This window comes from Sphaeramia orbicularis, chromosome 10 (assembly GCF_902148855.1).
Source record: "Sphaeramia orbicularis chromosome 10, fSphaOr1.1, whole genome shotgun sequence".
In the NCBI taxonomy this organism is placed as follows: domain Eukaryota; kingdom Metazoa; phylum Chordata; class Actinopteri; order Kurtiformes; family Apogonidae; genus Sphaeramia; species Sphaeramia orbicularis.
Window position 1 is genome coordinate 32,945,293 of NC_043966.1, and position 25,387 is coordinate 32,970,679.

The window sequence follows — 25,387 nt, forward strand, 5'->3', positions numbered from 1 at the left end:
TAAAATGGAAAGCACACATTTAATCAGGTGATCTAATAATCAGAGGCAGCCTCCATAGCCAGCCACGACCAACCTAGTCGTTTACATCTGTTGACATAAATAAAAAGTACCTGACCGCTTAAAGTTAGTCTACTTGTGTTTATGGAATTATAAGCCAAGCAGATGCCGACCTGCCAGAACCCAGGGCCGCAACGTCATCATTTTTGGGCGTGGACGTCGACCGGTCGGAGGCGCCCGGTTCTTCAGACGGGATTGCCAGGTCAGTGAAAAACCCACAGTTCTATACAAATTACTTTAAATGTCTTTTCGTAAACTAGGGTTTTTATGCTCTTCATAGCCTCAACATAATTCCCAGTTGTACGTGAAAATGTGCTTCAATGTGTTGAAATTGTTGAATAATATGACTATAGAGCAGTTTGAACCGATACTTTAGATTGGCGCGTCATTTTGTAGAGGTTGAAAGGGGGCTGCTCTCAGGAACCTGGCAACTCACCGCGAGGTTTCAGCTGCATCACGCAAGTCTGGTCATACATATTCCGGCGTGTTGTATTGGTAAACAGGTAAATTTTATAATGCTGCAGTATTTTAAATCGACTCACTAAAACAGAAATCGTGTGCTAACTTTACTAACATCATGTAGCCGGTGGTTGTTTTTTTAAGATTAATTCATACAATCGTTAGATAGTGGATGTTAGCTTGATAGCTATATAGCACCGCTAATAACATGGCGCAGGCTTAGAAGGCCGCTTTTGTTCTTGTGTCTGGGTGCGGTAGTGAACGTACAAAAGGCTAAACATGCAGTCTTTATTAAATTATTACTTAAAGTACCAACCAGTAAACATAAGGTGACTTGTGCTACCTTTGAAATACACCGTAAAACGCTTTAAAATCTGCGGTATTGTCGAATGAATAGACATTGTGTCGTTAGCCATGCAAGGAACGGCTCCGGCTTCGCGCTTTGTGAGGCTGTCGCTGAGGTCTTTCTGTAACTATTGAATGGAAATATGACTGCTTTACAATTTGTACAAAATTACATGTTAAGATAGCATCCATCAATTGTAAGGCCGATAGTCGAAAGAGGATTTTTGATGCAATACTAACAGTTTTTCATTGTTATCCAGTGTCCATAGGTGGCGCTATATAATGAATCACAATTGACTTAAAAGCAGTTCATCAATACGTATTAAAAATTACCTTGGAAAACTGTAAGGCTGCACTTACAACTGTTTAATAGAGCTGTACTGTAACATTACACTGAAATTCTAAGCATTTAATGCCTCTTGTTTCGTGCTCATCACCTGCGTTTTTGTTTCCATCATGTGATGAATTAACTTGAAAGAAATCAACTGTAATTTAATTTCCATTTAGTATATATTAATTTTACAGAGTTAGATTGTACCTTTGACTTAAAAAGTAGTTTGACCTATAAATTCACATGAATTAAATGCATTATTTTTAATGTGTTGCATGGTGTTCTATATATAATTTCTATTAGTGTTTATGATCTCAGATGCATTATTGCTGATATATCAAAAATATTTTAGTCCTGATCCCCTAATTTGAAACAATATTATTCTTGTAGGTATTGTGTATTGTGACCAGTCATGGCTGATGAGGGATATGTTGTCCGCATCCGAGGTCTCCCTTGGTCCTGCTCAGTTGATGAAGTCCAGAGGTTTTTCTCAGGTAAGTATTTCTATATTATTTCAGGTTATGTTTGTTTTTTTGTTTTGTTTTTTTTTTGTAAATGATGTGATCAAAGTATGTGAGAGTAATAATGCTGTTCAAATACAGATTGCAAAATTGTCAACAATGGTGGTGGCATCCACTTCACATACACAAGAGAGGGACGCCCCAGTGGAGAGGCATTTGTTGAGTTAGAGACAGAGGAAGATCTGAAGATTGCCGTAAAGAAGGACAGAGAAACCATGGGTCACAGATATGTGGAGGGTATGCTACCTGCCTGCTGATAGGACTTTTAATGACAACTTTTTGTTGATTACTATGATTGCCTCTACTGTGATAACTGATTGAAACATGCCTGTCTTTTTTAGTGTTTAAATCCAACAACGTTGAGATGGACTGGGTCATGAAACACACTGGTCCAAATTGTCCAGAGACAGCAGGAGATGGACTTGTCCGGCTTCGAGGACTTCCTTTTGGTTGCAGCAAGGAGGAAATAGTACAGTTTTTCTCAGGTAAAACATAGCCTAACCCTGTGACTAATTTAATTATTTCCTAATTGTTATGTTGGTGGCTAAAGATTTTTAGCTTTAGATTTTGTTTTGTTCTATTTATTTATTTTTTATTTTTTTATCTTCCTTTTCTTGTTAACTTTCTCTTGCAAACACTGACCAAACTCATTTTCTGATAAGTCATTTTGACATTACTAAATCGCTATTACTGTCTATTATCAATTATTTAATATACATAAAATATGTTTGCCTTTTGGGATATGTGAAAGCGAGAAAATGATGCTGGAAAAGGAAGCTAAGGAAACTCTAAAAAGATAAATCACTTGACGACATCATATGTTTAAGGCAGAAATCTGTTATTTAATCACCCTATCCCATCTTGACCATCATATTCATCTTTGGCCTATATTCATCACTTTCGTCTTCAATAGGGTCTGATGTTGTAAAACGACTGTTACATTTTTTTCCTATTTGCTAATGATGGAATGGGTCTAACTCATCATTTATTGGAAAGTCTATAGGCACAGCACCATTGTTTTTTTCTTTTTATCCCACACCCTTGTCTTTAGACAAACATGTTATATACATAAATATCCAAACTGATTGTTTGAAACTTAATGGGCGAATAGTAATTGTAACTCATGTCACTCACCAGGTCCTTGTTCTCTCTTCATCAACACACCAATACTAGCCTGATGTCCCACACAGTGCCCTTTTCCATATTCTTCCTCTTTCCTCTCATTTCTATTTTTATCCCCAAAATACAGTAAATGTAAGTCGTTTAAATGACCAGTCACTGGTGAAAAAAACTGAACTGGTATGTGTGATGATGTATAGAGTTTTCCATAAGTTTTCTATCTCTCTCTTTAGAGAAAGTTATCTCTGTGATTGGGCATGTGATTTAATATGTCCCCTGCTGGGGTTATCTGTCCTTGGGTTGAAGGGTTGGAAATCGTGCCAAATGGGATAACATTGCCGGTGGACATCCAGGGGAGGAGTACGGGGGAGGCCTTCGTGCAGTTTGCTTCACAGGATATAGCTGAAAAGGCTCTAAAGAAACACAAGGAAAGAATAGGGCACAGGTGGGGATGGTTGGTTGGTTGGCTGGATAAGTTGCTTTTCTTATGGTGTGCACCTTCAACATCTGAACCAAATACAAAACTGACACTATTCACCTTCGCTAACTTGAACATACCTGTAATGTTTGCCACAGACACATACAATAAATATCATGTTAGAGCTAAATATGCCTCACATTTCACAATGTTCAATGGGAAGATTAGTGCTGGGTCACCATTTAAACAAAACATTATGTATATATATATGTACGTATATATGTATATATGTATATGTTTATTTATTTATTTATTTATTTATTTATTTATTTATGCATACACAAGACATATTCTAAATTGGTATACTGCAAGATTTTCAGAGCAAATGGTGTCTTAGCACTAAACATTAGTCCAGGTTGATAAATGGTAAGGAGTCTCCCTGGTGGTAAAATCAGAGGGCCACTGTACACAAGGATCTGGAGCCCACTTCCACAGGTAATGCTTAGAGTGGGTTGCAGAAGGGTTGGAGCCCTCTCTGCCCCTCTAAAACCAAGAAAATGGCTGTCATGGCAAGGACACAGGATGCTCTATTATATACCATTTTTAATCAGATCTGTATATCACTTCAGGTAACCATAAGAAAAGTGTAAAAGTCACAAAGTCCCTTATCAATTTGGGCAACATCCTTTTTGACACTCAGTTAATATTTATTCTTTAAGTTTCTTTGCTAACCGATAGCATACAGTATTTAAGCTATTAACTACCTATGGACTAGACCATGACGGCATCTGCATAGCCCAGTTTCATCAGTATTGAGCAAATGCAGTCCTGCCAGGTCCATTCCACATGCCCTCACTGTGGTATGTCTATTCTCTCAGGTACATAGAGATCTTCAAGAGTAGCCGCGCTGAGGTGCGGACCCATTACGAGCCCCAGCGGAAGCCTATGGGCATGCAGAGACCGGGCCCCTATGACCGGCCCTCTGGTGGTCGCGGCTACAACATGATGGGCCGAGGGGGATCCTATGACAGAATGCGTCGTGGAGGCTATGGAGGAGGTGCGTGTTGAGTTAACAGCAGTGTTTCACAATTACTCAGTTTGGAAGGTCAGCCTGTGTAATTACATAATCAAAAAATGTTTTTTGTGCGACTGGTGATATGTTGGATTCACTTACACAGAGCAGACATTTGTACTGTATTACATGCTAAATGATTGTCACTAGATTTCTTTATTCTTGAAGTGTGTCTTTATTTTTGAAATGTTAATTTAAGCATGTGTTTAGTTGAAGAAATACACATTTCAACAAGACCAGTAATCTGTATGTTTTCCTTGATACACAGGCAAATGGACTTAAATTGCGCTGGCAGACTGCAAGATTGTCCAAACTTAATAATTCAATTGCAGACTCTAGTTTACAGGAAATGAACTAAAATCAGATTGACTGATTTTACCTGTTCTAAATAACCACTCACCCTACATCCCCTCATGTTGACACTGCAGACAAGAATAAATAAGATTAGGAAGTAGAGTTGCCATAAGACCCTGTGTTAATCTTGATTATGTATGTTCAGGCGTATCAGATGGGCGGTATGGCGATGGTGGTTCTTCCTTCCAGAGCACAACAGGCCACTGTGTCCACATGAGGGGCCTACCATACAGAGCCACAGAGACAGACATCTACAATGTAAGTCAGAAAAGTGACTTTGATCTTTGTTTTTTTTTTTTGTCTCAACATCTGTGAAATGCATTGAGATGTTCCAGATGTTTATGCATTGTAAACTTGTGTAAGTGACTTATTTGTGGTTTGTTTCCACCCTTTGTTAGTTCTTCTCACCGTTAAATCCAGTACGGGTCCATATTGAGATCGGCCCAGATGGGAGGGTAACTGGAGAGGCAGATGTGGAGTTTGCCACACATGAGGATGCAGTGGCAGCCATGTCCAAAGACAAAGCCAACATGCGTATGTTCAAGACCGTATATTTTCCTCACAGCTCTTGAATCTCCATCAATCTTGCATGTGCTGGCAGATGTTCATAATATGTGTCTGCCTTTTAGAGCATCGCTATGTGGAGCTATTCTTAAACTCGACAGCAGGTGGCAGCAACGGCGCCTACGGCAGTCAGATGATGGGTGGCATGGGTGAGTGTCAGAGGCTGATAAATGAGTGGCATCAATTGGGATAAAAATTGTATTTTATTCTTAATACTCTTACATTTGTTTTTATTTATGTTTTGACATTTTTGTCATTTTGCATTGAGCTATTCTCTTCACATTTCTGACGTTACAACTTTTTAAAGCTATCATCAATACTCAGGAAACAACAAATTAATTGTAATATTTTTATTTTAGGGTACTTTAGAGTTATTTATTTCCTGAGTACATATCTGTCCCAATCCAAAGAGCATCTGAAACAAAACACCCTTTTAGAGCTGAAGAAACGCTCCTTTTCCAACAGTTTTTGCTACCTATCGTCAGTGATGTCTGTTAACTTTGACCTTTTGAGCAAATGTTAATTGTTATTAATATTAATATAAATATTAATTGTTCCAACTTTGCATAGCACCTCATACACCACTTAATGTTCATTTACCTGCAGTGCATTGTCCAAAAAAAAAAAGTTAAGGTCTTAAAGCATTACATTCACGTCCGATACCTGATACCATATGCTGTAAGTCATTTTCACTTTGATTCTCTTTCATGTCTGATTGGATCTGTTCTTTGTGCAGGGAACCAGTCGTCTTACAGCGGAGGCCAGCTGAGCTCAGGGTATTCAGGAGGATACAGCAGCCAGGGAAACATGGGTGGCTACAGTGACTATAGTGAGTGTCAGCTCTACTTAACGATTACTTTGTTGAACATAACGAACATAGTTTGTCTACATTCTGTTCCAGATCATTTTGTCCAGAGTTAAATGTAGCGTGTCTGTGTAGGTCACATTGATGAACTCCTCGGTCCTATAGTATGTATTTCCTCTCTCTTGTTAGGTAACCAGGGCGGAATGGGAAGCAGTTACTACGGTGGCGGTGGAGGAGGTGGAAGCAGAGGCTCTATGAATGGACTGGGTGGAGGATGGGGAATGTAGAGTTTGTTTTCACTCCCTGACGTTTATGTGCTTTGTTTTTTTTAATCTCAGCATTTTGCTGAAAGGACTGGAAATGTATGTCTCACCAAGTAAACAAGCAAAGGGTAGGGTCAGGTGAGGTTGTGTTAAATACTGAGGGGTAGGGTTTGTATTTTTTTTTTTATTATTATTCAGATGATCTTAAGAAAGAAAATGGTCATCTATCACAAAACTGTCAAGAGAGAAGTGCTGTCTGTCTTCCTCATTCCTCACAGTTTTGTCACATTACAGAAACCATGCTTTAAATTGTCATTACTAGGAAGTTTTACATGTTTTTTGTGTTCTCCAAACACCTCACTGTTCCTCGAGGTTAACTCATTTTGTAATGTTGGCTTTAACATGAGTGTTGAGTGCATGAACAAACTGAAAATGTCTATCCTCTGACGTGTAGACTTCGTTTCATCTTATACATGTCTCTTTTTTTTTTTTCCCCAATTGAAAAATGATTCTAAATTTGAGGTTCAATGTGGTCCGAGCATGTTTTTGTTTTAAGGTGTGATTGTGGACAGGGCAGTTTTTCTAGATGAGGGCTATATCAAGAGCAGGCGAATTTCAAATCTGCTGACATGAAGGTTTCTACTGCTTCAAATGCTATTTGTATTTCCTGTGCACAAAGTGAATAAACTAGTCTGGAATATCTAATTGAAACAAGCATTTTAAAACACTTTTATTTATCAAATGTCAAGATTTTAAAAAACTGTTGGTCTCCACATCCAAATTACATGGGAAAATGTTTTGTAGCTGTTGAAACAATCCACAAAACTTGTTATACATTCTAAAATAGTCTTTTTTTAAACATTCTACAATCATTTACAGAAATTTGCATGGATCCAGCAGTGGGGCCTTCGCTGTGAAAACAGGTGGATACAGATGAGACCGATGACATGATTCAACAGTACCGAGACATGTTTTAAAAAGGTTAAACTGATGTTACTCCAGATTTGTTCCATATAATTGCAACTAAACACTGATTACAAATATCCAAAACCATTTCAACCAATAAGCAAAGTCAAGTCTATTTAACACAGTCTGTATAAAGTATATTGGCTCATCTCATTGGTGTTATGGCAGCCCCTTATTTAATACATGTGAATTAATGTTCCTGAATTTCAGGTAACAGCAGAAATTGCATTTCCTTGAGCACTGATGGAAGTTTTCTTTAAACACAAATGTTAAAAATCATAGTGGAAGAGTATGTGCAGTGTGAGAAAGTTCATATAGAGACATTTCAGCTCCGGTGGTGTTTTGTCAGGAATTTGTGGAGCTTCTCTGCAGCAGAAGGGAGTGGCACATGTCGCAGACCCGCACCGGCCGGGGGTAGGAGGGTAAAGCCAGCTCATTACTGGAGCAGCTGTTACAGTAAATGTCTCCACAGTTCCTACAATGATGCTGCAAAAACAAATGAATCAAGGCACTGCAAAATATACAATGAAAAGTGAGAACAGAATTCCAGTAAGAGGTTCTACCTTTCTGCGTGAGATGGAGAACTCCTTCTGGCATTGCTTGCACTGAGTGGCCTCGTCGTCCTTCAGCCAGGCGTGGCCCTGATGGGAACAATGAGCACACAACATGAGGCTACTACACAAGACATTTAAAAATGTGTAAGCATCAGTGGTTTAACTCATGTTTTTACCTTGAGTGCTTTGTTGACCTCCTTGAAATCCTCCATCTTGAGTTTAGACCTTCAATAACAGAAATAAAGACTCAGTATGAAATGATACTGATAAATTCTAAAAAAAAAAAAAAAAACAAAAAACCTCAAAAACACTGACTGGCTGAGATGCAGCCCCATCTCCTGCAGAGCCTGTTCCTGCTGTTCACACTTCTGCTGGAGCTGCTGCTTCTCTTGCTTTAAATCCTGCAGCTCCTGGAAACACACAGTAACAGCTCCGTTAAGTCGTTAATCACTTGAATCCTATTAATATACAAGTTGTATTTGGTGCATGATTTTGATTAAAACGTGTATCTACTCATTACTTTATTACACAGTTAAAAAGAAATGAAAGAGGGACTATAACTTAAAATAGAATTGTAGAATAAGTCACAGTTCTCCACTAATACTATTAAGGAGGTGGTAAAAACTATCACTGGAGTGGAAGTTAAAACTAATCCACAAACTGCATTTCTTAACATCTGCAGGGGATTAACATGTTTAGTTGAGAATTAAGTCACCTGAAGTATTCTAAAGGGGTCATATTTCACTAAACCCACTTTTATTAGTCTTTGGTACATTTATTTGTGTATTTGGGGACTAATAGTTCCAAAAGTTTGAATTTGAACCCTCCAGGTGCTGCAAAGCTATCTTTATATTCATTCTGGCAAAAATCCAGTGGATTTCTACAACCCGTTTTAATTCCTGCTTAATTTGTTACATCACGACCTTTGCACATATAAGGTCAAGACTTCCGACAAACATTTCTCCGAGTACGCCATAATTGTCAGCAGCAGCGGTTGTAGTCCATACTGAAAATATGTCCAAACTTCGAGCCGATTACCTAAAATGTTCAGTTGTTGGTTGAACGGGACAGAGCAGCACAGTCATCAACCTGGAGGGGGTGGGGCTTGAAGTGGCTCATTTGCATTTAAAGGGCCAACACTCAAAACGACCTTTCTCATGTCATTACACAGAAATAGGGTTGAAGATGGACCTGTGGAGTTTAATTAATGAATTCAAACCAAAGCATAGAATTTACAGTTTATGTAGACCACAGGGAAATGTTTTAAAATGCATAAATCCATTTAAAAAGAAAGCAGAATATCACTCTTTTAAGAGTGTTTAATGTGCACAGGAGGTATATATAACACTGTTTCCTTTAACTTTAGTGCAAATAGGACTGCACATTAACCCTCTTGTTACCCTGGTTAAATGTATTTAATGGCAGTAGTTAAATTTGGGAGTCACTGACCGTGTGTAGGCCCTGCAGTTGTTGCAGCTGTGTGCGGAGCTCAGTGCTGTTGTCCTGCTCCCTTTGCAGAGCTTTCTGCAAACTCTGCCTCTGTTCCCTCTCAATGCGCAGCTCATTCTCCAAACCCAGCCTGAGTAGGACAAAGTCCATTCATCATGTTTGTCATATGCAGGCAGTTTAACGTGGTTCAAACAAAAGATGAAAAGACTAAAAATGACTGAATAAAGTAAATTGAAATATGCAATAACAAAATTATATTCAAATAATTCTTTCAAAGAGAGTAGTGCACTCAAAAAATTGCAGTGTGATATAATAAAATGCTTTAACCTTTATTTAAACATTGGTATATTGGAGAGACATTTAACTGCGGGCAGCATAAAAGCTTCACCATGTTTGGTTCCAACTCCAGGCTCCAGTAGCTGACCTGAAAGAGCAGATCTCTTAGCTCTACTCAGTTTCTATTTTTTAAACAGACTCAGTGATTTCCTGAGACATGGCTCCATCTTTGTAGAAACTGCTTCTACACCAGTTAGCTGAGTTTGACAATTTTAAGATGCAGGGGCCAAAGTATGAGGGCAAAAAGGCCAGAATTTGGAAATATATACTCATTTCACTCGCAGTTTAATGACTAAATATGAAGATAGACGACCTAAAGGCTTTTCATGTTCTAGAAGAATTGCATCCAGTTTATGTCAGACAGAATCTGGTCAGCGATTGGTAATTACAGCTGTTAATCATGCATTTATCCTTCAACCCACTCCCTTCTGTCTGAAAACACCATGGACCAGACAAAATCCGGGTCACATGATAGATTATCTCCAGCCTGAAAATACAGGCAAGGAGTAGCTGCAGAAGTCTTACGTCCTCTCAGACTATTTGAATTACAATGAACTCAAGCGACATTATGGAATTTTTTCCCAGCGACACTTAAAAACCATCAAGCACTGTATCTTTAAACAGAGTCAACATGTCTATTTTTTTGTTACTGCCTCCGCTGATTTTTCCTTTTACTCAGTTATTTCTCAGCATAAAACATTCTGCTAAAATAAGCTATAAAGCAAAGACACACATGCACTCCATATACTTAATTATGTCTTGTTTTTTTTCTGACTATTAGCTTCACCCACCGGAGTGTATCCAGGTCAGTCAGCTGTTTATGCAAAGCATCCACTTTTCCTTCCAGCTCCATCCTCAAGTCTTTGTCTGACTGGTCGCTCTGTTTACGCTCCTGCTCTGAGTTCTGTAGTCTGTAATACAAAAACATTCATTTGAAGTAATCTTTCCAACTGTTGTTTTTATTGACTTACACACACAAGCTGTAATGTGCACAAATGCCTCCATACCTTCTTTCCATGTCCTTCATAGTTTTCTCCATTTCATTCATCTTCTGCTCAAGCTGTAAGGCCTCCGCTTGCTTTTTTTCTGCCTGTTGTTCCGAATCCTTAAGTGATGAACACAGGGGTCGTATATGCGTTATTAATTTAACCTGACAGTGCTTTGTAATAAGAAGAAAGTGGGATTTCATGTGGGTCTACCTGGGCTTTGTGGAACATTTGCAGGTTTAGAGTCTTCACTTGGTCAAGCTGGAGCCTCAAGGCTGCAAGTGTATCCTGCTTCTCATGTGTGTCCTTCTCCAGCAGCTTCATGGCTACCTCCATCTCCTGCTTCAGGCCCACCTGCAGCTCCAACTCACGCTCCAGCTCCTAATATCATGAAAACAAACACAGCTCATTAGTCCTCAGGACCCTGGATGACGGTTTATGCAGGTAGTTTTAGTTCCACTCGTCGACCTGTTCGATACCAACCTGGCGAATGCGCTTTTCTTCTTTGTACTGCTTCCACACCACGTTGTACATCTCGTCCAGACCTTGTCGGGTCTGCTTATACGTCTCCAGCTCCACCTGGCTGTCCTGAAGGGCTGCCTGGAAACACAAACACATCATACTGTGTCTGTACTTTTAAGATATTCTGACTGGTTTCACTCCAGTGGATTGCAAATGCTTTCTGACCTCTTCCTTTTTCTGGCTGGACTGTAAGATGGACTCGTTCTCCTTCCTCAGCTGCTCTTGTTCTTCCCTCAGTGAGTTGATTCGGTCAGTTGCTGCTGTCAGCTGAGGAGACGCAAAACATACACTGATCTGTCAAGTCAAAGACACCTAACACCCTCAGAGGCTACATTTACGTCACACAGAGAGGCATTTCTTGTTGTTGTTGCTTAAACTATTCAATAGAGCAAAGAGAAAACTCAGCAGCTCTTCTGACCTCCTCTACGAGCTTGCTGTTGGTCTTTTCCAGGGAGTCCATCTTAGCCTGAAGGTCAGTGACAGTTCCACTTAGGTGTCGATTTAACTCCTCAATATAGTGCTTCTGATCCAGTATGGCTGTCATCTTGGTATCACTACACACAAAAAGGTACAAATTAGTTAAAAAGGGGAAACCAAAGACAGCGTATGCTTGTAATCTGATATGCAGAAACCACAGATCAGACTACTGAAAAAAGAGATGTTCTAAACAAAATGATAAACGGTAGCTAAAATATTCTGAGTCAGTCTGAAAGTAGACACTCACTCTTTTGGAGTCTCACTGTTTGCAGGGTCTTTCAGATAAAGTGAGAAATCAATAACTCCGACCTAAATAAAAGAGTACAAACTGGTCATTTCATATCCCAATCCACTTTCAGAGAATAGAAATCCTTCTCAAATCTTACCTGAGAATCTAGATCCTCTCCTTTAATGCAGAGGTTAGCGTCAATGACATTGAGGCCCACAAGCAGCCCCCCCATCACTAATCCCTCCTCCTCCACCATCAATGCTCCAGAGTCATAAAACTCACTGGGAAGAGACAAATATATAGAAAATTAAGGAAATCTGAAAATGTTCCTTGATGAGTATTAACACTGCTGAACATTACCAACCTCAGGAGATCCTTGCGGTCCAGCAGAGCCTTCATGTAGTCTGCTACTTTCTTCTGCATGAGCGCTAAATGTAACCAAGCCCTTCCTCTTCCCAAACCGGTCCTGCCAAAATAACAGTAACATTAAACAAACAATAGTTAACCCTTGTGCCACAGGATGGATGGCACAGGCTTTTTACTATTAGATATTTTGATTGTTTTGGCTGTGCAAATGCATACAAAGTTTCTTCTGGGTCAGATTTTATTTTGTTTTTAATAGAAATTTAGCCTTAGCTACAATAAAGGTGTAAAGTTATAACACTCAGATCCATATGATCATACAAATCAATCCATTAAAACTGCAGGTTTTTCAAAGTCCCGTCAAAGTTTTCCAGTATTTTCAAAGTTTGATATACATTCTGTCTTGTGCAGCCTCTGATTCTGTTTTGGAGACCTGCAATGAAATGTCTGTAAAAGAAGATGTATCTGCATGTTGGTGTCAATGTCAAAGAGAGGTATATATATTTAAAGGGGAAATGTCTGTATCTGTGAACACAATTAAGAGACATAAAAATGTGACTTTTTATTTTAGAGTCAGCAACAACCTGTCACAAACTATCATTTAAAGGGTTAAAGGTCTGAAAATGAGTGAATATTTGATAGCCATGATGCTGGTTAAAAGACTTCACATGAAAATACTAGACAATAACGTTAACATCAGATATTATTGTGGTCGATTTTTGACACTTTTTTCTATTACTTGCATCAGAGGACCTCTTTTAAAGTGAAGCATATGAGTTAAATGTATACCAAGCACATCTACAGGACTGTGCAAAAGTCTTAAACCAACTTTAGTTTGATGTTTTTGTAGAGTTTAAATATATCAGCATATATATTTATTTCATATTCTATTTTCTTTAGATACAACAAATACAGGAAATATGTGCACAGGCTTAAAAGACATACAAAAAACTGAACTAACTGTGTTGTAATGGTTAAAGTGACAATTAATTGTGACCCTTGGCCCCATGACAAGAAGCAGCATAAATGGCTAGAAACATCTGCCATGTGTTGAATAAAACCTGGTATACAATATTACAAAATAAATGCAGTAAATCTCATATTGTCTGAACAAAAAAGGTTAAAGACATTTTAATTGCAAAGGGAGGTCACATTAAATATGTCCACTTTGGTTTATAGAAGCTATTTTTTCATTGAAACATTTGTTTTTACTGCTGTACATACTTCCCATATATCCAGATTGTATCTTAATACACATGATGAAAAATGCATATGTGTGGTTATTAGAATTTTAATAAACCAATAAACTTAAAGTTGGCCAAGGACTTTTGCACTGTACTATATATTACAGCTTTGCTATTACATACTTAATGCCGGGTAGGTCTCTGGCACTTGTGGCAATATTAGCGGACTCTGGACACAGCTTCTCCACCAACTCCAGAGGACCCCATATGGACTTGTTCTGACCAATGAAGGATTTCTTGGCTGCAATGAAGCAAATTTAAAAGTAAGCAATGCTCTACAGAAAGTGGAACATCAAAATCTGGTCAAAAAGTTAACCTTGTGATCTGTCTCACCTTTCAACCCATGTTTGAGGCAATGCTCCAGCACAACAAAAAACTGCTGCAGAGGAGGGTACTCAGAGTCCATAGTCCTTCCCAGACTCATTGAGGACTGGATTAACACCTTGATGCTCAGTTTCATCATGCTGAGGAGGTTGGATCTTTCGATTGCCATGTGATCTTTGGGGGGCACAACTGAAAAAAAAGATGCAAAGAGGAGGGAAAACATTGAGCTGGTGTGGTCTGTCAATAGTTGCATCTTCAGAATTGACAGGGTATGATCCATGTGACTGATTTGCACAGTCACAGATCCGTAAAATCCCTGTTTGCAGCTGAAGTCATGTGTCCTGACAGCTGACAGATGGCTAACTCTAGTCCAGGAGGAAGTGGGGAGATTGGCTCTATGTCTGCAGCACTGTCCGTCTGAGCTCTAATGCAGGAAGTAAAGTGAACTGACAAGTCAATAACAGCCACATCTTACCTGGAAACTTTTTTGAAGTACTGTTAAAATCCTTCTCGGGCTCCTTTTCTGTGGGTGAGACAGCAGCAGAGCCCTGTAGGTTGTTCCTCGGGGCAGTCGCGTAGCTCACCCCGCTGCTAATGCTCTCCGTGGCCTTCCGAGCCAGAGACAGCAAAGGAGCCGACCAGCTGCTGTCTGCCGCCGGCCGAGCGGGCTCCTCCACCGCGGCCTGCTCGCCGCCGTCCCCGGCCTCGCCCTCGGTCGCGGGTTCTGAAACTTCGGGCTCATCTGACTGTTGTTCCTCCTCGCTATGCTCAACAGCTGTGTTTACCTCCTCTGCCTCGTCGGCCATGTTTGTCCCCCTCCTCCTCTCACAGTGCAATCACGTGACCGATTCAGAGCAATCACGCCCTACGAGCGCTTTTTTTTTCTTCTTCGTGGGTCAGATATGAGTCCATTAAGCTAAGACCGCCACCTACTGGAGAGATGTAAATATTTACTATATCCTGAGACCCAGCAATGCATTTTTGTCCTTTGTAGGGGACAAAAGTTTCATATTTTTACTTCACAGAAAATGCTGTCCATTGCAAAGGACATTCCATTAAAAAATAAATTAATTAATTTAAAAAAAAATTATTTTAAAAAACTATTTGAAAAAAATGTTGCATTATGCAGTTTCCAATCAAGACAATTGTGTAAAAAAGTCCAAACTTTCACTTTCCTGAGTCTCAGGAAGATATAGATAAAATAAAAACCAGTCTTTTAACCCTTGTCCATTGCTCTACTTTACCAGCCTCAAGCAAAAGTGTACATGCAAAAAAAAAAAAAAAAAAAAAACTGCTATGAAATCATCATACATGTTTTTTTCAGCATAAATCTCTGAAACCACTTCAGCTCTGCTCCAAACTACCACAAATCCAATCACTGTCAGAATTCCATCCCTTTAAATGCCAGTTTGAATACATGATGTCACTGTTATATTGAGTGTTTTTTTCATAAATTACATTGTTTTTTAAACAAATAAACGATATTTTTCATTGCATTACAATTTTTTAGGTTGTGTCAGATTAAATTTTATATCAACACATGATGTTACTGTTATTTATGAAAAAAAAAAAATGCCCCGAAAATGAGGGATTCTTATATCTTGAATAGTGGATGGGGGAAAATATTAAAAAGTATCAACAATGATTTGATTGCATTAGTATTTTGTATATGAAATTACAACATATGATTTCAATGTAAGTTAATGACGCACAAAAACTACTAATGCAATGAAGTCAGTGTTATTGCTAATCTTTGACATTTCCACTTTCTTGCACCAGAGGGTGCAAAGAGAGTCAGTGGTGATACTAAAAGAGCAGTAAAACGGATATTAGAGTCAGTATATGTCTACAAAGACACACTCTCTCAGAAATTCCTTCCATAAGCTGTAACAGAGTCATGATGATCAGCAAATTACAAATAAAAATGTGCAAAAATAACATGAGGAGTCTAAAAGGTGTACCCATGTACCAATGTACCCATATAAAATGAACTTAACAATAAAATATACTGAAATCCATATTGTACCTTTTCAGCTGTTTTTAATGTGCTTACTTGAAGTGTATTTAGCATAGAAATATTTTTCATTATAGTAGATTGTACACTGCAAAAGTATACTTTGAATACTTGCTCAGTTAATGTATATTTCAGTTCAGTTCAGACAAGTGTGATAAAACTGTTTCTGTTTTTAAAGAGGTTAAGCCTGTGGCACATTTTTAGTAAAATTTTATTACATTTCTTTTTCTAATAATATTTAATTCTACTTTTGATGTGTATAATAAAACATCCCCATATTTTTGTGACATTCTCCAACTGTATTTGTTCCAATCTTACAAAATCTACTTATAGGTTTTTCTGGTAGTAAATATGTTGTTTAATGGATCCACAATTCAATAGTTCCTGCATGTTAGAAATGCATAGGCTATGGTTATATTATTCATTTGTATGTGAGTCTGCTCATTGCATATTACTGGATTCCTTGAGTATGTTGTTTCCTGTAAACATCGTAGCTTTTCTGAAAGCAACAAATTAAATATGAAGAGTTACATTTAGCACAGGAAGATGGTTATTAGTTTCTCTCCATTAGTATCTGCTGATTTCCGTGAGTCTGATGTGATCACATGTGTTTACTCTTTACAAAAGCATCAAAATAAGTCATTATAGCAGGTTATTGGTACATATACTTGAAAAGTTCACTAATTATAATTTGAGATAATGGTTAATTAAATACCTGTTTCTAGTATTTTATACTATTTCTTTCACAGTAACTTCATGAGAAAACTTTAGCATAATATTATAATTATGGGCCATATTATTAGGTCATATTCCAGTGCATGTTCACTAGGTTCTGGTTTTACCCATAAAGACCCAAACAGCTACTGGTGACCCAAACCATCTACTGATCTAAAATGTTTAATAACTTCTGAACCACTAAACCTATCAATATGTTGAAATATTTCAGGTAAAATACAGTTTGTCATCTTTTCATGGTCATCAGATACGACCCATTTGGACGTTCAGAGGCTTCGTCGTTACAATGGAAACGCTGTCATCTTCTATAACATTGATTTGCCAGTAAAACCCATGGAGTTGGATGAATGACAGTGGAAGGAGACACTGTATTGTACATGCAATTATTGAAATCTTTGCTGAAAAAAAACAACAACAACAACTTTTCTTCTGTTTTCTCTGTTTCTGATATAATAACCTTCCATTTCAGTCTGAGCTTTTATGAACATCTACATGATCAGTGAATTAGATATAGGAAAATACATGCTTTTAACTGAAAAACCACAAAATACAGAGGATAATATTATAATAAATGGTGATAAATCCCTTAAGAAAGATTAAATCTAGAGAAAAATTCATTTGGGAACTGCCACAAAAGTAGCACTGGGTCTTTATGGGTTAACACAATGAGTTTGTACTTGTTCATGAAGCCTTTATTTGACTTTAACTGGTAGTTGTTTGCAGCCGTTTGATACTTCAACACTTTTACAGTCTTCAGTTTTGTGTCATCAGTGACTGTTGGGCGAACTTTTAGGAAATGAAACACTTACTGTCTATCAGATTTTAATTCCCCTTCACACTGAAAGCTGATTGAAAGTCAAAAAGTCACTTTAAATGAACATCAAGAATTATAAGCAAAGTGGCAAACTTCACTTCAGTGCTTACAGAGGTAACTTATATTATGGCCTGGTTCCACCACCTGATGGCGCTCAAACGCTTATCATGACTTGTATTTGTTGAACTTCTATTAAGTTACTTGTGGTATTTAGACACAAGTTCATACAGAGAAATATTTGCAGTTTATTTCGTTTTGTTGCAGTTATTCTTATTCATTTAGTTGATTTCATTTTGTATTATTATTATTATTATTATTATTATTATTATTATTATTATTATTATTATTTTGTTTTAAGTTAGTTATATTTATTGAGTTGCGGCCCTATAATATCTATGGATAATATTTTTTTAATGAAACAGGCTTGTTAAGAATAAGAAACACACTAATCAAACCATGCCAATGATTTTACTATGATAGATTTAATCAGATTAAGGCTATAAAACTAAGACTATTAATTAAACTTTATATGTGGGCTATAAAAGTAGCTTTGTGTTCTAATATTATAATATAAAAGTCTATTTCATATGATTTTCACAGGTTTTCCTCATATAACCCAACATCATCTGGACTAGTTGGTGTGACAGTAGGTGTATATTCCATTTCTGCCGTGTGGATGATGATGATGATGATGATAATGTGTCGTCCTGATATATTTCCGCAGTGTGTGTGTGTGTGGGTGTGTGTGCTTGTGTGTGTTCATAGGTCTGCTGGTCGGTGTGTAGGCGGGGTGGAAGGAGCCGCATAAATACCACGGAGCCTCTGTGCGGACGCTCTTTCACTGCGCTCCTCTGACGCTGCAGACGCAAGGAACAAGTCGCAAGCAAGCGGAATAAACTAACACCAGAAAAAAAAAAAGAAAGAAAGAAAAAAAAAGCGAAAAAGAAGGAATACTTTAGAACCGTAACAAGTGAAAGGACTACAACTTGTAGATCAGAAGTTTCATTTTTTTCCCTCTTAAACCTCACTGGAAGTTTTGACATCATGAGGATTTTCGGTGTTGTGATCCTGCTGGTTCACGCCTTGGGTAAGTTTGGATGTCTGCGTTTTTTTTTTCCTGTCAGATCTGTTTTATTTTTTATATTTATTATCTTTGCTGTATGCCATATCCTCTGTGCACTCTGACTCTGGATAATCCACCCAAGCATGACATGAGGCATTATATCACGTCTTGTAAACTTCATAACCTTTACAGCATTGATTTTCATGATGCCAGGCTATTCGGGAGCTAATGGGGTCATCTCTCTATTTTTGAGCATGCTTTATGTAACTGGATACATTTATTTTTAACTCATATTCTTGCCTGACATTAGCTAAGTGTCTGTCCATGCATTTTGTGTGTGTGTATGAGGCAGGGATTGTATTATACCAACTTATATTACTGCATTTTCCTTCCAAAGTCCAAAAACCTGAGGGAGTTTGTCATTCAAGCCTTTCTACCCAAGTGCCTCTGAGCAAGGCGCTGATAATAAGGACCCTCTGGGCTGTATCTGAGTGTGTGCATTTCCTAACAGCATGAGCACAAAAGAAACAAAATCCTGCCTAGAGTTTCCTTGTGCACAACATGTTTCAACTTGCCTTTGAAGGTCCGCCCTCCTTGGCAGTCTAACCTGTGTGCACGGAGTTCCCATACTGAAAGAGCAAAAAAAATGCCTTAAAATCTACTGATCAGCAGTTGTAACACTTTCAACCTTCTGTTCTCTTCTTCAGTGGTGTCCAGACTGGCCAGCGGCGCTGCAGTCGACAGGTATGAGAGTGACAGGCAGAGGCACACAGCTGTTATCAACCTGTTTGACACAACTAAAGACAGGAGGACGGAGGAGGAGAGCAGGCCTGTGGGCACGACAACGGTGGATTATGGTCAGGAAGGTGAGGAGGAGGATGACTACGAAGATGAAGATGAGTACTACTATGGAGATGAGTACGAGGATGGCCTGTCTGGAGATTACGAACTGCCACGAGGTAAGAGTCGCACTCACTTTTGTAAATTGTCCCATTATAATGTTTGACACCGGGGATTAAATGTTCACTCTTTGTCTCTGTTTAGTTGCCATGTCAAGCAAACCCAAAGACCCGTCTGCCATCCTGGAAACCGAGGGCACTGAAGGAAAGAGAAGGAAGGGGAAGGGAAGGAAGAGGGGAAAGGGCAAGGGGAAGAAGAGGAATCCTTGCCAGAGAAAGTATAAGGATTTCTGCATTCACGGCACCTGTCAGTACCTGAGGGACATCCGGGCCCCGTCCTGTGTGTAAGTACCACCTCTGAGAGTATGTGCACATCAACCATCAAATCAGGTCGTTTTTGGAAGTATTTAACCTGGGCTGTTTCTTTTTTTTTTCTCTCTCTCTCTTCTGCAGTTGCCACCAGTGGTACTCCGGGGACAGGTGTCAGTTTTTCACACTGCCTGTGGAGAAGCCTCAGGAGGGCTACAACCGAACCACCGCCCTGGCCGTGGTGGCGGTGGTGCTGTCGTCTGTGTGTCTCACCATTATCGGCCTTTTATTAATGCTCAGGTAAGCAAAACATGCACATTCACACTCATATTTCTACAGATTTGGTTGATACTTCTTGCAATAGGCTCACCTCTAATTGTTGCGTTTGGTTACAGATTCCATAAGCGGGGAGCGTATGATGTGGAGAATGAGGAGAAGGTCAAACTAGGGTTATCCAACCACTGAAGAGCCACAGAAGGGTAAGTAGTGATCAAACACAAACACATATACTGATACATTTCTTATTTTTTGTGCCTGATTGAAATGCATTTGTCTAATTCCCCTGTTGTTGTTTTTTTTTTTTTTTTATGGTAGGCAAAGATGCGGAAATTCTACCTCAAAATAGAAAAAGAGAAGTGAACCACGAAAAGGGGGGTCCTGGAAAAAAGGAACGTACATGAAGAAGGGAACAGAGGGCATTCCTGATCCTCTGCTGGAAGATTTAGGTCGACGAGATGGAAAAACGGGCACCTCAACATATTCCTGAAGGCCTCGAGAACATAGTAGAAGATAGCTTTCCTGCAACTGGAATAGCGACTGGCCCTGAGGATGGACTGGAGATGAGACAAACGTCAGGTGACGAAGAAATGAGAAGAAGGAACATGTCTGGACTGTGCGCTGCTTCTCGACTGTGTGAAAAGAAGTTACAGACTGAACTGAACAGAATTTTTATCAACAATGCTCAACCTGGATTTTTTTTTTCTTTCTCAGTAGACAGCATTTTATATTTCCTGCACAAGTCCATCGTTTTTGTGTACAGTAAACAGTATATTTATAAGTTTAATTTATTTATTTATCTTAACTGTATTTATGTAGATTTTTAACCACCTTCAACAGTTTTTAAAAAAAAAGTGATGTTACAGTTGTTTTTATATTTCTTATTGGATAATATTTATTTATGAAACAGAAATGGAAACATTATGGAAGCTTGTGGAGGTTATACAGTATGTGTTTCATGAAAAGAGATGCAAAAAATCTGATTTGTGGCTTAAATTTTGGAACTCAGCAGATGATCAATAGCACTGTGATTAATAAATTGATCAGCTCATTAATAAGCCTTTTCTTTAATTAATTCAATTCAGGGTTGTTTCACTGAATGGCAGTGATTTTTTTTTTTTTTTTTTCTTTTTTATGGGAACGCCCTGTTCACACTCACACAGTAACACACATCTGGAAGCTGCCCAGTAAAACCAGTCTGATCTGAGCAGCTGCACTGGAACGGTTCAGCAGCTTAGGGGCCTTGCTCAAAGGCACTTCAGTGGTGGTAATGAGAGAGGGGGCTTTCCCCCCACCCACATTTATCCTGCAGGTTCGGGGATGTTCACCACCGTTATCTTTTAGCCTCAATATTAATCTGACAGATCGGAGTCTGTCGTTACTACTCTCCTTATATGACTGTGTTCATTAACATAGGCAGCAAAACTGTGTACTCACAGCTTCATTGTGTCCATTAAGAAACATCTAACAGAGAGAAAGGTGGGGTTTAAAGCCAAAGCACTGTAGCTAGAATATAGTAGAAATATTGTACTGTCCTGTCTTGTCTTACCATCATCAAAGCAGAAACTCCCTCAGTGATCATTACACACTGAGATCTTTGTTAAGCTGTCAAGCAAATAATGTGAATTCAAGTGTTCCACCCTTTCAAAACATGTCCTGCAGTTTTGAAGTGATTTTTATTTATGTGATTTTTTTTTTTTTTTTTTTCAGAGCAAAATAAAAGTTGAAATGACTATCACAGTGTTGCGCCTCTTGTAGTTGTGTTGCTTGTCGACATACAGTACAGGTGGGTTCCTGGTGATCACACCATGTTCTCAGCAGGAATCTGTAAGATATTGTACTGAGCGATCAGCTTCAGTAAGGTCAAGTTTATTTTAGCTCTTTGGTTCACTTCCTTAGGTGGGCCACATGTCAGTGTGATATTTTAAAATGGCCAGTCTGGATATGATAACCTAATGTGTTCCTTTGACCCATTCAGGAGATGTAATTATAGTAAACATAATATTTTTATTTCCCTTGTCTGTGACGTGGGAGCTGCCTGTTTTAACCAGAGCACCTGTATCCTGTTCATTAGTGCTGTTATGTTCAGAGCTCAAAAGGCACATGTTTTCAGTCAGTGCTGATTGATGTAGAAAGACTTTGGTGAAATCTGCATCAGGGATTTTTTTTTTATCTCCTAACATCTTGCTTAGTAGAACACTCATTGGTCCGCATGTAAAACAGACGTTATCAGTTTCATGTGCTGACACCATCATCAGTCTCACTGACAGATAGTGCGTGCGGTTAGGACTCACTTACCGCTGTGTATCTACTCACTCAGCCACGGGGGAACAGATGTGCGGCGTATACAAGCCAAGCAACACCTGATGTTCAGCCGTAACACATCATGCCACAGCAGCCACAGCAGCAGCAGCGCACACACCATTACTCACACAGCCAACAGATGTCATGTTCAAAGACACAACCACCACTGTAACATCTGAGACCTCAACCGCCGCTGAATGCCGCAGAGTTCAGAGAGACCACATAGGGCAAATACTAGCAGGATGCAACAATGCTGTCATGTATGCCGCACACAGGTTTAACAGGGTAAGGACAGTCAAAAGACCCAGCTGGACTCAAAGGCAGGCAGAGACCCAGCCAAACGTTAGTCACCCCTTGAAGTCACCTCCTACACGGATGTTGTTACACTGACATTGTATATGTGTGTGTGTGTGTGTGTGTGTGTGTGTGTGACTTAGTGGGAATATGGTACAGCAATGCCTTCGTGCTGCATCTGCGTGGGTTACTGGGGTTAACCGAACCATTACAAGCAAAAATCCACAGCAAAACACCAGTGTTTACATGTTTGCTATGAGGTCACTTTTAACATTGTTAGTGGCTTTGATTCCCATACTTTCTATATATATTGAAATAACAAGATACTGCAGGGCTCACATGTTCACACTGGGTGATGGTAGTTGAAGACAGATGTTCAACTGAACCAGAAGGGTGTGGTGCCAGAGTCAGGACTAAGCACTCTTCATACTATGTGTTGAGTAACTGAAAAACAGCATTTCAGCATTTAACTGTTTTTCCTCCAGGAAAAAGGAGAAGCAGTTGTGTTCCCATGCACATATTGTACCTGTTTTTTTTTTTTGTTTGTTTTTTTTTTACATTGTGTCTAATTCCATTTGAGGAAATTCACTTACATCACTCGATAAAGCCTATGATGCTTATGTACGCTGTAAAGAGTGTGTTTTTCATTAGTTATCTCATTTTAAGATCTAACTTTGTGTTACTATGATATTCCAGCTAGTACTTGGCTAGCTTTACACTGCAAAAAGCTAAAACCACCCTCTGAATATTAACCCATAAAGACCCACTACTGATGTAAATGTTTAATACACATTGATCCACTAATCCTATCAATATTTGTAAATAATTAGTGTAAAATGCACTTTGTCATCTTCTCGTGGTCATCAGATATGATCCATTTGGATGTTCAGAGGCTATGTAGTGAACATGGAAACCGTCATGGAACACCGTCATCTTCTACAGCATTGATTCACCAGTAAAACCAATGGACTTTGATAAATGACATCGGATGGAAATGCTTGGTTTAGGTTCAATTAATGATAGATTTTACTGAAGAGTCACTTTTTCTTCAGTTTTTTCTGTTTTGATATTGTAACCTTTGAATTTACTCTAAGCTTTTATGAATATCTACATAATCAGTGAATTAAATATAGGAAAATACATGATTTACACTGAAAAAGAAAATCAAACTAAAGAGGATAATATTACAATAAAGGGTGATAAATCACTTAAGAAAGGTTAAATACAGAGAAAAATGTATTTGGGAACTGCCACAAAAGTACCACTGGGTCTTTATGGGTTAGTATTTTATTTATTTATTTATATTTATTTATTTATTTTTTTAAGACTGATGTTCTAAGATTCCATCGATTAGGTAGTAATGTGGAGTCACTCAGTTTTGTTTTGGAGGCATGAAAGATCAGCCCTAAAAATGTATATGTTTTGGTTGTAAGTTTGGGTCCCAGAGACACACCATGTTTTCCCTGTTGTAATTTTTATAACAGTGAACCCGCTTCAATAACTTCTGCATTTATTGACCCATAAAGACCTAAACAGCCACCGGTGACCAAAAGCATATGCTGATTTAAAATATTCAATACCTGTTGATCCATTAATCCTATCAAAACATGTATATAATTGGTGTAAAATACAGTTTGTTATCTTTTCATGGTCATCAGATATGACTCATTTGGATGTTCAGAGGCTCCATAGTTACCATGGAAACACTATCATCTTCTATAACATTGATTCACCAGTAAAACCTATGGAGTTGGATCAATGGCAGTGGATGGGCACACTTGGTTTATGATTAGTTAATTGTATATTTGTTGAAAATGTCACTTTTTCTTCAGTTTTCTCTTTCTGATTTAACTACCTTTGAATGTACTCTTAGCTTTAATGAACATCTCCATGATCAACAGATTACATATAGGAAAATATGTAATTTATTCTGAAAAAAATGCTAAATACAGAGGATACTAATATCATAAATGGTGATAAATCACTTAAGAAAAGTTAAATAGAGGGAAAAATTTATTTGGAAAGTGACACAAAAGTAGCGCTGGGTCTTAATGGGATAATGTGAACTTTAATTAGCTGAGTTTTAGTTGCTTGTAATAAGCACAACTTGCTCAAATATCAGTGTTTTTTTCAACATAGTTTTATGTTTTAAGATATCTAGCCATGCAAAATTTGTTCATCCCAATGGTGAAAATTTTGAACACACATTTGTGTCAGGAATAGCATCAATGTTAACATTTTTACTTTCTCTTATACCATAAAAACAATGTTGAATTAATTGCACTTTGCAGGAACATCAGTATGAATCATGGTTAGATGATAACGCTGCTGTGCAACACTGTCATCAACTAACATACATGAAATACATGGATTCAAACACTAATATACACAAAAAAACACACACCTGACTGACTTGTGCTCTATCAGAACAATAGTTCAAGGTCTCTTTTACATTGTTTTTGTGTTTTTGCATCTTTTATGTATCTTTCATCTTGTTGCACATTTGACATCACTTCCTGTTTGTTGAAGCTTTTTGACTTATTACATAATGTTCATCATGTTAAGTCTTTTACATCCAAGACCCCTCCTCTATATCATCTTTCCGGAGAAGCATTCGTTTTCTATTTGTATAAGGATATTATAAAAGGAACAAGACTAACAAATTCACATATCATATTATTATCGTGCAATTACGCAACCTAATAAATACAGCTCTGCAACCTAAGTTTAGGAAAAGTCAGTTAATACAAAAAAATTTTAAGAGTATTTGGTTTCTTTCTAGAGCTGTTTTTGCAGTGTCAGTTTGCTGAATACAAATAAATGCTGCTAATTTTCTGCTCATATAAGAGTGTATGTGCAGATACACACATGAGCATGTGTGTTTATATATGTGACAGAGGCTAGTCATTTACAGTAGTGGA

The 25,387-nt window shown here is 38.3% G+C and overlaps 3 protein-coding genes across 5 annotated transcripts; 2 read left to right on the forward strand and 1 right to left on the reverse strand.

Annotated features, from left to right (window-relative positions):
* The first annotated feature begins 465 nt into the window (after positions 1-465).
* On the forward strand, positions 466-7,019 carry hnrnph1 (heterogeneous nuclear ribonucleoprotein H1). 3 transcript variants are annotated; one of them, XM_030145571.1, is made up of 11 exons: positions 466-560; positions 1,583-1,686; positions 1,795-1,950; positions 2,055-2,198; positions 3,139-3,277; positions 4,129-4,307; positions 4,822-4,934; positions 5,075-5,210; positions 5,306-5,389; positions 5,977-6,069; positions 6,231-7,019. In XM_030145571.1, the coding sequence occupies exons 2-11, from the start codon at positions 1,605-1,607 to the stop codon at positions 6,236-6,238; spliced, it is 1,134 nt and encodes a 377-aa protein (XP_030001431.1). In that variant the 5' UTR covers positions 466-560; positions 1,583-1,604; the 3' UTR covers positions 6,239-7,019. The 3 variants fall into 3 exon arrangements, with proteins under 3 accessions (XP_030001431.1, XP_030001428.1, XP_030001430.1); XM_030145568.1 differs by having other exon boundaries at positions 6,235-7,019; XM_030145570.1 differs by having other exon boundaries at positions 1,590-1,686; positions 6,235-6,332.
* Positions 6,377-14,590, reverse strand: rufy1 (RUN and FYVE domain containing 1). The gene is made up of 17 exons (XM_030145567.1): positions 14,234-14,590; positions 13,768-13,947; positions 13,558-13,675; positions 12,192-12,293; positions 11,985-12,108; positions 11,846-11,907; positions 11,540-11,675; positions 11,287-11,388; positions 11,083-11,199; positions 10,813-10,980; positions 10,621-10,718; positions 10,405-10,524; positions 9,278-9,407; positions 8,144-8,238; positions 8,005-8,053; positions 7,838-7,915; positions 6,377-7,760 (listed from the first exon to the last, which is right to left on the reverse strand). Exons 1-17 carry the CDS (start codon positions 14,562-14,564, stop codon positions 7,620-7,622), a joined length of 2,151 nt encoding a protein of 716 aa, XP_030001427.1. The 5' UTR covers positions 14,565-14,590; the 3' UTR covers positions 6,377-7,619.
* Positions 14,591-18,144: 3,554 nt separating this feature from the next.
* On the forward strand, positions 18,145-21,606 carry hbegfa (heparin-binding EGF-like growth factor a). Its single transcript, XM_030146218.1, has 6 exons — positions 18,145-18,408; positions 19,092-19,343; positions 19,429-19,627; positions 19,737-19,892; positions 19,988-20,071; positions 20,187-21,606. Exons 1-5 carry the CDS (start codon positions 18,366-18,368, stop codon positions 20,055-20,057), a joined length of 720 nt encoding a protein of 239 aa, XP_030002078.1. The 5' UTR covers positions 18,145-18,365; the 3' UTR covers positions 20,058-20,071; positions 20,187-21,606.
* Positions 21,607-25,387: the final 3,781 nt, after the last annotated feature.